The 16,413-nt window shown below is 36.7% G+C and overlaps 1 protein-coding gene across 2 annotated transcripts in view; it reads right to left on the reverse strand.

Annotated features, from left to right (window-relative positions):
* Positions 1-4,405: 4,405 nt before the first annotated feature.
* gpc5c (glypican 5c) overlaps positions 4,406-16,413 on the reverse strand; it is a 166,770-nt gene continuing 154,762 nt past the window's right edge. For both annotated transcript variants that reach the window (XM_065262065.2, XM_065262064.2), the window contains one exon: positions 4,406-6,977. In XM_065262065.2, coding sequence (XP_065118137.1) covers positions 6,835-6,977 — 143 coding nt within the window. In that variant the 3' untranslated portion in view covers positions 4,406-6,834. The remainder of the gene's footprint in view (positions 6,978-16,413) is intronic.

Here is a 16,413-nt window from a genome sequence, read left to right on the forward strand (position 1 = left end):
TCAAATATTTCCAAATGTCTTAAGAAACGTACCAAAGAAAACCGTTCAGATAGGAAATATTTGGTTTTTCCCACTGCCAATTATTAGTCAGCTGACTAGTTAAAAACAATCGTGATATATTTCAGACAGGTTGACAGGTGGGGTGTTTTAAATGGAAAGTGTATCTGGTGATTTTGGTGTTGCTACAGAGATCGGCCGAGCCATCTCTACACAATAAAGTTAAGCAACATCACATTCATGCATCAAATGCTCAAAGCGAACCGTAACATTGTCTAATTTCCACTGTTCGTCTTTGGTACGTTACACATCCCAAAATGCCCTATCTAACACAAATAGGTAAACATAAAAGTTTTCAGTGAAGATCCAGTAACCATTGAAACTGAAGACACAAATAGACAGGTTTGCATACCCAAATAGACATTTATGCATACCCTGGGATCGAACCCACAACCTTCAGTCCTGCTAATGCAATGCTTAATTTAGGTATGCACCGAATCCAGGATTCACATTTCGCAGACGCACCTGGAAAAACGAGCGTGTCACACCGCATCGCTTTCATTATGCATAGGCTTATGCTAACAGTTTTTCCCACTTGTCATCCTGGCATAATGTTGCCTATCCTTTTTTACAGTTAAAATTAAATAAAATGAAAAATACACTGCTGTGGACGTTGTTTACTTGATTAATGTGTTTTACTGTGTTAATGGAATAAGGATGTGAGTAGGATTCGGTATTCGGGATTCCGAATCTTAAACGGTGGATTCGGTATTCGGCCGAACCCAAAAAAATCTGGATTCGGTGCATCCCTAGCTCAGTTGATACCAGCTTGATCTCACAAGATTTCCTACATATTTTACGAGTTGGCAAATTCATATGAATTCAAATGAAAGTTAATTGTGCAAGAAGGTACAATTATCCTGAAAAAACAACAACAAAACCAAACCCCTAAGCCCACACCTAACCCCAATGTCACAGGGGTCAAGGCAAATCGTACCAAAGCTTACGAATGTGGTTGTATAAATAAGTAAGGAATAATTGACGACAGGCCATTGAATTATAAGAAAATAATGCACACCCAAGGTGGTAATGCGGCACTGTGCATTATTTTCAAATAATTCAAAAGACCGGAGTAAATTATTCGCTTATACCACGGTTACCAAAAATATTGCTCTGGTGCCTATTTTTAAGACATTTTAAGGGTTAGGTGTGCGGTTATTGAAAAATAATCAATACCCATGGAACATTTCTCAACCAATCAGAATAAAGCATTCAAAAGCCCTGTGGTATAATATGAATTAGCCAACTCATAAATTCGTACGAATTCATGTGAGATAGCATTGGCTATACAAGGATACAAAACACAAATCTTTATCAATGACTGAATAATTTAATTTTCTATTTATTCATTTACTAACTATTATAGCCTTTCCAGTCCCCAAAAGATTAAGATGAGGTCTAAACATCTAAATCAAATATTCTTAATACTCTGACCCCTGGTTTCACAGACAAGGCTTAAGGCTAGTCCTAGACTAAGACACATTTAAGCTGTCTCAACTCAAAATATCTTTAAAATACACCAGTGCCATTGATTTCTCTCAAGTAAGGTCTTTTTCTAAGGTATGTTTATAAAAGATGCCTAAACATCTTAAAGGGATAGTTCACACACACAAAAGTATTATGGAAGTATTGTGATAAAAGATATTTTGATAAATGACGGTAAGCACACAGTTGGTGTTACAGTACGTATTTGTTTTTCGTACTATGGAAGTCAATGGTTACAATCAGCTGTGTGCTTACCATCATTTATTAAAATATCTTCAGAAAAAAGAAATTCATACAGGTTTACAACAACATGAGGATGAGAAAATGATAACAGAATTTTCATTTTCGGGTGAACTATCCCTTTAAATGAACTAAGGCCTAGTATTGGCCTCAGCTAAGCCTTGTCTGCTAAGCCAGGCCTCAGTGCTAAATCAAATTTTATTTTCAGTTTTAGAGGGAACCAAATAGTTACAAGGTTTGAGAAACAAGTAGAGAATCACTTTATTAGCTATTATTTAACCAATGTTTCACATGAGCTGTGTATCTGATACTGTAGGTCTTCAGTAGCTGTATTCATTCAATGATACCAATCAAACAAACCACAGCAAACAATCTGTAATCTCAATTCCCTTCTCAGCCATAAAAAACAACAGTTGTACTGCACTGATGTAAAAATTGTCAATTTACATTTGCATATATCCAGTGTGCGAATTACACAGTAAATTTAGGAGGAGGTCAAAAAAACATTAAAACACTTTCTGGTGTGCAAACCTACCGAGCCCCTAAGGTGACATTGGAGTAAAAAAAATCAAAAGTTTAGTTTCATGTGCTCACCCAAAACCTTCATGTGCAGATTTTTTTTTTACGTTTAGTTTCGCTTTCACGTGCGCGCGAGATAGTTTCAGGCGAGCACGCGAAACAAAACTTTAAAAAAAAAATTCTGCACATGAAGGTTTCGCGTGAGCACATGAAAGTTTCACGTGAGCACATGAAACTAAAATGTATTTAATTTTTGTTCCATGTCCCCTTAGGGGCTCCGTAGAAACCAAAAACTCGCACAAGTTGAATTTAAGATGAACTTGTGTGTGATTTACTACAGAAAAATAATGTTAATATTTTGCTATGGTTACATCATTAGACAAATGGAATTTGTCCGATATCTGAATAGCTGCGTTTCCATTGCAGATTTGCGAAAAAACTTTAACGTTATTTTCTAAATGTCGTTAAAAGACGAAATGAGGGCGCTTCCATTAACCGATGATATGAGACTGAAACAAAGTTTTTCCTCTCGCGATAAGTCATTCCGAACATTACGTGACTGATGATGGTAGGTTTACTAATATTACATCCACCGCACTAGACATTTTTTTTAACCGCATGAGACGTAAGAGTATTATCCAAACATTATTGTAAAGAAAACCTCTTATACTTGGGAGCAGACCATAGACTGTACAAAAAGATGACTGTAGTGTCCGTACCCATAGGTTTCTGAAGATCGTTTTTGAAGTTTAAAGTAGGCGGTGCCTGCCGTCACCATCTAGCCAGCGCGTCATGGTGCATCACTCGCAGATAACCGAAAATGGGTAAAGAGGCGGGACGTGGGTGAAGCTGAGGTGGCTGGTGCTGAAACCACGCCCCCCTAGCTCGACTCTAGTGACAGCAGTGGCAGTTCACCCCTCACTCAAGTGGCCACGCCAATAATTATGCAGAACTTTAATGCTTAATATAATTTAAAAGGATGAGTTATAAAAAAATTCACCCCTTCATGTCATGAATGGCAAAATTAGCTATATAGACCAAAAACTTTTTGTACCAGGCTGTAATCATGTTATTTTTTACTGCTAAGTTGGGTATTTTAACATGAAGGTTTATGGGAATTGACTCTCTTTTGGAACCAGCCTCTAGAGGCCAGTCGATGAACTGCAGTTTAAGTCACTTCCATTTTCTTTATCAGAGAAATCGGAAGGTTGCTCCCTGGAGCAGACACGTATTGATGAGTGTCTTGAAGGTTTCAGTACAAAACGCTTCATCTTTAAATAATGAATTTGTGACTTACTTGCATCAGGTGACCTAGAAATGCCATTTCCATTGCTGTTTTGCTAAATATACCTCTTCCAAATTGCCTTAAAAACCACCGTGAGCGTAAACATTTTTTCGCAATATGTGGTAGTTTTGCGAAATTGACGTGTTTCCATTGTCCATATTTTCAGTATTGTAAATTTGCGCAATTTGAAGGGTAATGGAAATGCAGCTAATTTGTCTGTTTGGCACCAAGAGCAAGTAGGCACTCAACCTAACTTGCAAGCTAACTTTTGTTAAAATGTTTGAAAAGACGACCCATGGCCCAATAATGCCCTTTACTTGTGGTAAAATCACATGACATGGCCACTCGTGGCGTATTGCTTACAGTTCTGTACACTTTAGCCCCCTCCAAACCCTTCCTTAAGTAAAATTAGTAATAATTCGCACCCTGGGTGTACCTGTTATCGAAGGCTAACTGGTTATTTTGCAAATGTTTACAAATGTATGATTTTTTACATGTTTATATAAAACAGAAAGGAGAAATTAAAATATAGCAGATCATGTGCAATAAAGAACAACAAACACATATAAAACATCTTAACATAAAAAATGTTTACAGATTCATTCAACCTTTTTTGCTTACGTATAAGAACTAAATTAATGTTTTAATACTGACTCTTAAATGTTGACATACAACAGGCAATAGAAATGTGTTCGAGCAAACTGCTAAAGAAGCCATTATAGAAAATATTTGGTATCTCTAAATCTTTTTGCATCGCTTTGCTTTAAGTTCAGTATTTATAAAAGAAAAGCATTCTGCATATTTATATGGGCTTTAAAACCCTTTTTTCTGCATTTTTTACTTTTTTCCATCAAACATTACAGAACATTCGTGAAAAATCCTGTACCACACATCTGTGAAAATAATTTTTAAACTTGAGTTAAGTTTAGTGCAATTTCAAATACACTTTTATCAATTCGCAAAACTATTGACAGGGTAAATAATCTACATACTCAAAATAAAAGCTTAAGTTCAAGTCCCCCTGTGGTTAAAATCTAAATTTTAAATTCTCCTTGTCTCTATGTCGTTAATATTTATGAATGTGTACGACCACGACCAAATGCTTTTTGTTCAATTTGCTTTTGCGCTGCTGTGACGTTAAGATTAGGGGCGGGGTTAGGAATCATGTTTTTTTTATTTCTAAAAATTTTATGAAATCATTCAAATTAGCCCAACTCGTAAAATATGTACGAATTCCCGTGAGATAAGGGTTTTCTTATTAATATGCTGTAACTGTGGGTTCACACCAGCCGCGTTTGAGTCAAAATCGTGTCTACCGCGTCTAGTTTGCCCCTTGAACAGTTTGAGTTTACTCGCTTCATTTGCGTGTGAAATTCTAGCTATCGAAAAAACATTAATGCAGAAATTCGCGTCATGGGAGGGGGCTTCTGCGACTCCTCTCGCTTACTGTAATCACATCACTACTAGAGCAAGCTCCTGATTGGTTAACGGGGCGCAATTTTCCGCCGAAGTTAAATTTTTTAAACTCAAGCGTTTGCCGTGGCGAACTAGACGTGCAAATGAGGTGGAATCGCATCTTCACATTGACTTAACATTGAAATCACTCGCGCTTGACGCCTCTACCGCGGCTGGTGTGAATGCAACATAAGACAAATCATATGCAAATTCATCTGTCAATTTCAGTTTACCAAAAGCAGGTTCAAAATTGTGTTTTGAAACCGGCCCTGTTTGTAACCAATCACGTCAAACAGTAGTCCAAGCTGGTCTGATTGACTGGAGGCGGAGACTAATTTGCATATTCATGGAACGAAGCAAGCTACATTTGAGCTTTCTTGAAAAATACTTTTCATTTTAATGATCAAAGATAAGCTATAAAGGACAAAACAATCAACTACAGGGGGACTTCAAAAGGTGATGGACGGAGGGGGATACAAATTAGTTTTATGTGTTAAAGCAGGGAAGTCCAGTCTGGTTCCTGAAGGTCAAACTTCCCGTAGAGTTTTGCTCCAACCCTGATCAAACACACCTGAAAGCACTCAAAACTCCATAGGACGCTGACCCTTTAGGAGCGGGACAGGAGATTCATGCATTAAAGAGATATTTGAAGCACTTTAAAGCTTTTCCGTGCAAAGCCCAAGGCATTGCCGACACTTTGTAAGATTTATTTTATGACAATTATGTATGTGTGTTTGTGAGTGTGTGTACAGAAGGGATGGATTTTGGCGAGAGCTATAAAAATGTTCACAAAATTCCTGTGTGATACTTCAGTAAAACATTCGTTGTCCCATAAATTCAGCGCCAGTCCAAACTACAGTATTTACATACTACAATGTGCATATCATTCATAGTTCTGTTTGGTTCAGTAACATTACGCCTGTGAGTGATGGGAACGTTGCTTGCGGATGTGCAGACAGTCTTTTATTTTCTTTGCTCTTGTCTGCTCGTAAGCGATGTTGCCACAGATGCACAAATTTCGTCATGCATTCCACAGTCCCAGAAAGATGGAGAGGGTGATGATTTTACTGATAATATATATGAACCTGCAGAAATTTCTAACATTACAACCCCAGACAACACCGTTTGTCCGAGTTGTCCATAAGAACAGATGGGAATTTTTAGGACATGTACTGGTGAACCTCGCCAGAAATGTCCGAGTCATATTCCACCCCCCAAAAAAATAAAAAGTTATTTTTTAACCCAGCGTTAGGTCAAAAGGGATGAATTTTACCCGTTAGGTTGTAATTTACCCATAATTGGTTATTTCAACCAAAAATGCTGTTTTTTTAACCTAAATATAAACTTTTTGGGGTAATTTTAACTCAACAGCTGGGTGTGTTCCTTTTTGACCCAACACTGGGTTTTAAATATCCAAGCATTGTTTAGAGTGTATATTGCATAAAATATGAAATATATGAAATATAAGTGAAATATGAAATATAATGTAAAGTGCCATAGCATCTATGAAAAACAGTGAAATGTCAACATAGGTAGGTATGTATTAAATTTTATATAAAAACCAACTTTGACGCAGATGTCTAAGTATGTCTTATGTGAGGACTTATCTAATTTTACTTTAGTATTGCTTTCAAATAGTTATCATAAAGTAATGTTTCTCATATACTGTATGAGCCGATATGATCGTGTTATTTGTTCCATCGTCTTATTTCTTTTGACTTTAGGGTGAAATATGCCAGACATTTCTCTGTAACATGAACATCTGTGTGATCTTTGTGTGTGTTTGGGGTCTTTCAGGTAAGGCAGTGCTGTAGCCACAGACTGATGAGGATGATGATGATGAAGCTGGCCAGGGGAACAGGAGCATCAGATGAAGGTTTGCGGTGTCGAACGCTGGGCGACTCGTGAACCTTGGGTAAATCGGCTTCTGTGAGAGCTGTAAAAGAGAGACAGAGAGAAGTATTAAAGAAAGCATATCCATCAACAGTGAGGCAAGGCAAGTTGCCATGTCTTGCATGGTGACTCACGATTACTCTTAGTTTCTCAACAGGAAATCTAACAGTCAGCCCTCCAAACCACATTACAGCCAATCAAGTATAAATCTGACAAACGGGGGTGAAATGCAAAATCATCGTCCATCTTTCTGTGTGTGTGTGTGACAAAACTCTACCTTTAAATCACATTAAAACCGTCCTTCTCCCATTACCCAGAATTCCTCTGTGCTGCTGACTTCAGCATTCCCTTGCCTTATCCTGTCTGGATGAAATGCTTTGTAATATCTCTTTCTCGTACCTCTGCTTTTCATGACCTTTACATTAATCTCTCGTTCTTTATCGTCTTTGTCTTTTTTACACGGTTTTATGACCTTGTAGCCGTGTTTTCCCATCTTCCCTCAATTTCTCAGCTTCTGGTTGGATCGAAGTGAATTATCCTTGTTGGGTGTGTCTTAACAGTGGATTAACAGAGATTATGTGCTGTGGAGATGTCATGCTTTGCTGTCACGGCTGTTTTAAAAGGCCAAGCACACATCACACAACTCAAGGCTTTCACACAAAGATAGAGAAACAGAACTCTACTTTTCGAGATTAGATGAGCAATTCCAGCATTGTAGATATAATAATAATAATAGAGTCCAAACTTGAGAAAAATATCAGTCTATACTCATGTTTTCGGTTTTAGATGAGGGAAACATTCATGCGTTTTGGATGTGACAAAAAAGGACAGGTTTTTGGGAGACAACATACTTTGTAGAAATTCTGTGAATTAAAAAGGCACAAAACAGATGCAAAAATACCAAATTAATGGAGAAAGGATGACTCTTCAAAAAACATTTAATATTTATATTATATCTATTTTGAATGTGCATTTTTAAGGAAAAAAATGCGTTATGGACTTGACAATTCTGAAATTTGCTCTTACTTAACTATGGAAAAAAAATGCTTTCAAAACTTTAACCGAGACTTTGCATGGGTATTTAAACCACAAATATTGACATCTGAGATATTTGTATGGTTAAAAACTTTGTATGGTTAAAAACTAAATTTGCATTGAATTGCCCAAATTAATAAAAAGTAAACATTTCTACACTTAGGACTTCTTCAATAGTTTGTCTATTCTTTGTACTCCTTTTACAAATCCTTCAATCAGTCACAAAAAATAAAATTACAAGAAAAATTATAAAGAGTAAATTTGGGATTGTTTCAGTCGTTCATCCACTCGAAACAGGGTGATCGCCACTTTCACATTCGCTTTGCAGCCCTTTATCGGCCAAAACCGCACTAAAGAAGTTTCCAACCGTCGGGTAGTGGTCCTGTAGTTCGAGTGAAAACTACAAAAACTTGCTTTACGGCAGACCTACAATCCAATCAGAGCCAGCTATGCTGCAATATTTACGATAGTGGTAATGGACAATTACGCTTCTAACCTGTAGGGGCAGCAAAGAGCAAAAACTCTTTAGTGTTGCTTTAACCTCCAAGGGGTTACTTAAGGTCTTCTGCATGTAATCGGTGAGCTTTTGTAAGAAAAATATCTATTTCAAAATGTATAAACTATAATAATTAGTCGTTACCAGAAGCTAGTGATTATTATATTGTTTATCTTTGAAATATGGATATTTTTCGTACAAAATCACATTGATAACCTGCAGAAGACCTTTATTAACTCCTTGGAGCCGTGTGGATTACCTCAGTGAGGGATGGATGCACTTTTTTGGGTTTCAAAGTCAAAAGTTGTTCCCTGATCTCTGTTTTCTCCCATTAAAAGCTTGGAAAAGCAAGGACTTTTAAAATATTTACCTTTTGGAAATTGAGATTCTGGAAGTTGATAATATTTTTTTTATATAGGACAATATTTGGCCAAGATACAACTATTTAAAAAAAATCTGGAATATAAGGGTGCAAAAGATGTCCAAATGAAGTCCTTAGCAACACATATTATTAATGATAAATACATTTTTTACACATTTACAGTAGAAAATTTACAAAATGATAATTTTGACCCAAACAATGTTTTGGCTACAAATATACCCATGTGGCCAGTGGCGGAAGCAGAAAGTGTATGATGGGTGGGCCTCTAAAAATCTGGGTGGGAAGGAAAAATTTGCACCATAAAGTTTTTTTTTTCAACTCGCTTTAACTCGTAGGAAAAAATGACATACTGTGTTCTTTCAGTCAGTGGCGTCAATTCACTAAAAGTTTAAGAGTATGTGGCAAATTCAAATGAAATATCTGTAAAGGTAGGTAGGAAACTTTTAAGTGTTTTAATTCCATGTCAACACTGCATACCTCGCTTAGTAAACAATCCCTTGTATCTGTTTACTTTATACCTTTACTTTTTTTCTGTAACTGTATTTGGGACACATGGGAAAATGTGAATTCAGTATTCATTATTTACTCACTTTTATGTTGTTTTAAAGCCTTATTTTCTCTTAACACAAAAAGAATAGTTCAGATCATACAGTATAAGGTCAGATATATTGTTCTGAAATATATCTGACTACTTTTTAAATGTACACATTAATATTCAATATTCACATTAATATTCAAGTTATTTAAAAAACTTTAAAAAACTTTTAAAAGTAACTTTCCCCAACACTGTTCACTACTGACCACCTCTGGTGACCATGTGTAATTTATACATCATGAAACTCAAGTCCCTGCTCATTTCACCGTGACGTCATTCTTTCTCTCTATGAGATTCTACGGCCTAATGCCTTTGTTGTTCTTCTGAACAATAAACAATGAACAGATTATCTGTGATGAGAATAAAGGTGATTGTTCTGGTGGAGAAACATCATGAGTGTTTGGTGAGGTGTGGATGACGCTGTGAGAACTGTAAGATTCTATGAAGACAACAGAGAACTATTGTGAGATGATTTGTAAGTTTCTGCGGTTTCTGTCTTTCCATGTGCTCATAAGACCGGATGACAAGATTCATCTCCCTTAATTATTTTATTCTCTGAAGTCAAGTCTTCATCAAATCACCAAATCCATCCCAAAACACGATTCGGCCAGACCGGCAAACACATTTATTATATACGTGTTCTTTGTAGATATTTGCCAAGAGAACAGTCAGTTCAATGTGTGGGATGGAAAACAACCTTAAGGCAAAAAAACGGCATGATCTCATTAGCGGCCACAGGACCTAGAACAAGCTTGCCCTCTGTCAAATCCTTCTTACATGGTAATAAAGTTATCAACTCACGATCATTGCCCTGAACAACAGCAATGATGTCTGAGAGTATAATTGGCGTCATCCAAAGTGATTACACGCTGAGTCACCAACTATGAAATTTCTAGAATATTCTCACAGACCTCTTAATGCCTGAGTTTAGCTTTCACGTTCACAGGTTTCACGCAGAGCACTGAAAAACTGTCGAGGATCTGGAGGATTGGTGATGTGGGAGAGGTTGCCGTCTCTGTGTGTTTGTGAATGGTGTGAATTAGTCACCAATTAACAAGAAACCCACACAAAACTTGCAGGAAGAGGTTCAGATTCATGCTAAGATAAAGGTTAAGCTTTCCTGAGCTATATATAAGCATGTCTGTCAGTTTTATATAAGCTACTCTGAATCCGTTTCAATGTTTCAAGCTAATCATAATTAAAATACTAAAATGAGAATAAAGTTATTTTTTGAAGTACTTAAACAAAACTGCAATTTAACTGCAAAAGGAAAAAGTATGATTTTAACAATTTTGTTTACAATAACTGCACTTATGATGGGTGATCTGAGTCGATTACTACTTGGTTGCTAAGGAGTCGCTAGGGTGGTCCACATTAAAAGAACCCACCCTGAAGTGTCTAAGATTTTCTGTCCCTATGCTGTACATATGACTTTTTCATTTGCCTATTTAAATGTCTGCCAGGAAAAAATTGTCAGTTGTGAGCCAAAGTTTAATACTTGGAGCTTGAGGTTTAAATCCCTGATTTTCCCTGAACCCTCATTTACAGAAAATACTCTGAATGAAGTGATTTTGATCTGAATAAAGTAATATTTCTCAATGTTGTTTCAGAGAGAAAGAGTGAAAGAGGAAGACAGAGCTTAGGGCGTACTCACACTATCCAAACCGAACTGCACCCGAGCATGTTTGACCCCCAAAGCCTGGTTCGTTTGACTACTGTGAGCTCTCCGTACCCGTGCCCAGGCACGGTTTGGCACACCCCGGGCCACTTGCAGAGGAGGATTTGGGCGGTTTACTTGGGGTCGGACACAGAATGCACAGTGTGAGTGAAAAATCGCCTGAGTGGCATAAGCGATATATTAAGCAAAATGATGGGCATGTTGAGAGGGCTGTGTGTCATCACGTCTCAAACGACTCAAAAAAAAAAAACCAGTTCATATTCTGCTCTTTCAACAGAAAAAAAAATCTAAACACAGGGTCACAGCGCTCTCAAACACAGCTTTAAAAGCCTCTTAATAAAACAACACAAATCTAAGCACCTGCCAGCACTCTTAAGAAACAATCACAGCCTGCAGTGACCAAACCAGCGTATACTGGCCCCACATACTGAAGTCTACGCTTCAAATTCTCTGGGGTTTTTGTTTTCCATTTCCATCCTTTGGTTTATTCCACCCATCGCTCTTTACCCGGGTGACCTGTAAGTCCACGGGTGACACAACCTGGCTTCACTTAAGAAAGTCAGCGAGAAAGAATGTTTTAAGATCCTTTCATTTACCATGTAACCAAAACTGCATGTGCTTTGCTAAACTAAGCCACATTGCGAGGGCTCTCATTTGCAATGACTAAGAATTTCTTCAACTTCTTTTTGGTTAAATGTCTTTAAAAGGAACGAGGCACTGGACATTTTTTAAAACCTCACATAGATTCTAACCACGGCACATGAAAGTCAAACTGAAGCTGTTCACATTCATTTTTAAAGGTCTCTGTTGTTGTAATTCAGATTTGGACTCTGAAGCTTGGCTGGCGTGACTTGCAGTCTCACTGATTCAGCATTGTTTTGCTGTGGCAGAAGACAGACAGACAGACAGACAGAGAGACAATGAGAGAGGGAGAATGAGATCAGATTGGGTGGGAAGTTGAATTACTAATGGGAATGAACAGTACCCAATGACCGCACACACAAAATTTCATGCATGCGTTTACATAATTTCTCTATGCTTTTTCCAATGCTGTTCATGGTAATTATTACAAATTCATTATGTAATACCTGCTCTTACATAATTATTACTTTTATTAATGTTTTTACCTATACGTTTGATCACATTATTTTATGGCAACATAATGAATTAGTTGCAAAGCACAACAGATGCTGTATAACTGCCACTAGCGCATTTATCCACTAGTGTTGCCATCTTTTACACCGGAAACTGAGGATAGCGCAAATAGTCACTAAAAGGGCGACACTTACAAGGGATAAGCCAACAGGATTTTCTTTGGATTTACAAATCCTTGGGAACTTTTGGGATAATGTAAGTATACAACTGCATTAAATATATATCACACTGTGCCAGTGGTTTTTGGATATTTTATTAACTCTATATTTACCTTAAAAGCAGGGTTTTTTACTCATGTTGGGTAAATATTGGACATAACACATGTTGGGTTAAAAATGCCCCGACCTGTCAGTGTGTTTTTAGTGTACATACAGTATTGTAGGTTTAAGGGCCATGGAAAGGTATGTCTAGTTTAATATGACTCCTGTTATTTATCATATTAATTGACTACATGTTTGAAAGTCATTGATAAGTATATTCTACCCAGCCCCGCCGCTCCCATAACGCGCATCACGCGCTGTGCGTAGGGCACCAGGTGCTGAGAGGGCACCAAAACAATAGCCTAATGAAAAAAAATTTAAATGCTGATAGAATTTCATTAGTCTATTGAAATATTATTAGGCACTTTTTATCCATGTAAATGTTACAAAAAAGGGGGGACGAGATAATTTAATTGCGCTAGTATAGAAAGTATGCCCCACAGCCTTTGATGGTCCGTGTCGGTTGATCGCGCGGGCGCCTGACGAAGTTTGACAGACGCCGTTTCTCAATCTGAAGGCTGCAGCCTCCAGAGGTCGCATTTCTAGGCTGCATACATCATCAAAACGTTCTTATTTCGTAATATTAACGATTATGAAGTTGACCATTATTCTTAGTTAATCGTAAATTGTTTTAATATGCTTATGACTTGCTAATGTAATGTTCAGTTAACTAAAATAAACCAGGCTTGATGACGTATGCAGCCTGCATATGAGACCTCGCGCAGGTTGCAGCTTTCGGATTGAGAAACGGCCAGTCAGTAGGCAACTTTTGGAAATGGCCCGAAAAGACAGCAGGGGTCAGGATCGGAAAAAAGAAAAAAAGATGAAACTGCGGGATGATGCCCGTGCATGATCACTTGCAGGTAAGTCCATCATGTTTAATTCCTAAATAAGGGAAATGCGCATGGGCTGCAGCTGCTGCTAATCGTAATGCGCCTCGATCTTGCTGTGCTGATATTAATGTTAGCAAACTATGTTGTTATAAGTTATAACTTCAGTGCAAGCTAAATTGAGATTTTACTGTAAAACATTACCTATGCATTTTACAAATAACTGACGGCAGCTGTTACTTTCTTTACAACGTTTTTTTAGATATTGAGCAGTTAGTTTATTTTGTGGTTTATTTTGACGTGACGGTGGTTAATACTTAGTTAATGTTAGCAGTCAGTGCACATGGTAGGCTAACAATTCCTGACTGTTAAATATATATAAATATAAAATGTCATGATATGAAGCAAACATTACTGTGACACTTAGTTCTCTAAATCTTAATATTTAAGAATTTTGAGTATTCTTGTTATTGATGTTTATTTAATGTAATTTATGTAAAGTGACATTGTACTTGGGAAAAACATGTCTGGATTATTTTGATAATTTAAGTTTGGTATTTGTTATATTTTGCTATTCTATAAAAGTTTGCACTTTCAAATGTGTGTGTTGACTAAAGCTGTGAAGATTTTACTTTCTGCTATTAAGTTATATGTTTGGTAATAAAAAGTTAAACTGGCAAAAACAAACAAAAAATTTCTCAGGGTCGGGGGCATTATAAAGGAATTTTGCTTAGGGCACCAAAATGGCTAGCAGCGGCACTGATTCTACCCACTTTCACAAGGTTTCGTGATATAGTTACGTACATTTTTTATAATTTTTTCGTGATATTATCACAGATTTCCTTGTTTTTCGTGATTGTATAACGAATTCCTGTTTTCGTGTGATTATCACGTATTGGTTACTCAACTGCTTTTTTCTATTTTTAAACATTGTTGCTTCGGTTAAGGGTTAGATTTGGTGCTTGCATTAGAATGTCACTTTATTTATTGATTTATACAATTTTTTCGGATTATTTTTTTATATGTCGCCTGGCGTTAGGGTTAGAGTTGGGTTTGGGTAGGGATGTCATTTTATGTAAATCTAACCCTAAACCGAAGCGACAATGGTAAAATATAAGACAATACAGTTGAGTAACCAATAGGTGATCACACAGAAACAGGAATTTGTTATACGATCACGAAAAAATGCGGAAATTCGTAAAATAATCAAAAAGTTACGTGACTATATAACGAAATTTCGTGAGATGGGCTGGTATATTCCATTTCATTAGATTCATCAGAGGTGTCCAGACTTTTTTGTGTGGTGATCTACAACTATCAGATGAAATAACAGACCCTCTGCTTTCAAACAAAAAAACCGTTTCATCCTACCTTCATTAGTTCTCTTGTAATCAACTCTCAAACATGGGTAGGTTTCTTCAAAAACACCAAATTTTTAGCAAAAAGCTGAGATAATTTCATTTTTGCGAAGGACTTTTGATAGAGATCAGATGCAGAGTGATCCTCAAAACATACACGGAGTTCTTTCTCTTTCACGTGAGGCGCTACTTCCGGGTTGTATAAGTTGCGGAAGTGCGCCACCGGGTGGATAATAGCGGAAAGAGGGAAAATCTCGTCATTGGCTGGGAAGCGTTTTCTCTTAATTGACAAGATATCTCGTTAGTCAAGAGTTAAAATGATAAAATCAACAAGATCTACCTGCTAAAAAACACAGTTAAATTTTTTTACACTTTAAGTGCGTGTTAAGACTATACTGCATATATCTCTACATTGAATTTAGGGCTGTCACCATTAGTCCATTCTTTTTTAAAACAAACTGAAAGAAAATACAGTATATCAGAAGCATATAAACACACCAACATGAAATGCGTCTCTTACCAATCTGGAACGCAGTCATTCTTAGAAGTATCAATACCAATAAATGTAGTTCTAATTTTTTAATTTCTGATTTCCGAGAATCACTGTACTTTTGAAGTATCGGTGCACCGTGCAACACTAATACAACATGGTAATGACATACTGTGAGACTACAACGTGACTTTTTCCTCCTTCTACTGTAAACCTTGTGCAAGCAAAGGACAGCTGGAAAACAGACCAATCTCAACATAACATCAAACTGTGACATTACAGTCGAGATGTACGCCACCAACATTAAATTACACATTAAATTAATTACAATGTTGTTACAATGCTAAAAACAAAGCTGTGCCTGATGAGTTAGCGCTATATGCTAGGGATGCTTAACGATTAATCGCGATTAATCCATGGCAGAATAAACATTTTTGTTTACATCATATATGTGTGTGAACTGTGTATAATAATTATGTATATATAAATATGCACACATGCATGTATAATTTCAAGAAAAAAATATATTTATATATTAGGTATTTATTTTTATATATAATATAAATTATACATAAATATACAAATGTATATACTAGGGCTGTCAAAATTAACGCGTTAATAACGCGTTAACGCAAATTCATTTTAACGGCACTCATTTTATCAACGCGCGATTAACGCAACACGCAATTTCTGTTTGACCCACAGCTGGATGAATTGAGACGCAGCAAGTGACCGGCGCTGTCTAGATGAGTCGGAGGTTTTCATAAAAATAAGAACATTAAGCGAATCTCGTCTAGCGAATCCAATGCTGTAAATGGTCATTAAACATCTAAAATGATCTTTATCTGCACGTTTCCTGAGAAGTGTACTGTCCCAAATCCATAATCTAAAGCAAAGATGTGTCTTCTTTCACTTTTTGGTTTCGTTTTTAAAGCATTCAGAAATGATAGAAAATAGACTGCAGAACTTGCTTGATGTTAAAATAATTATTAAGAGTGATAAAGTTCAGGACCCGATTGATGTTAAAATTCATATACAGTATAAAACTATGGCTGATGGTTCTGTTGAAAATGTAAACAGGCTGTTGTAAACATACATTTGCAAATAGCATATATATTGACCAAATCCATGCTGATTAGAGCATTAAAAACTTGAAAAGTGTTACAATTTAGGTACATTTAGAACAGATAAAAATGTGCG

This window comes from Paramisgurnus dabryanus, chromosome 6 (genome assembly GCF_030506205.2).
Source record: "Paramisgurnus dabryanus chromosome 6, PD_genome_1.1, whole genome shotgun sequence".
Classification (NCBI taxonomy): Eukaryota; Metazoa; Chordata; class Actinopteri; order Cypriniformes; family Cobitidae; genus Paramisgurnus; species Paramisgurnus dabryanus.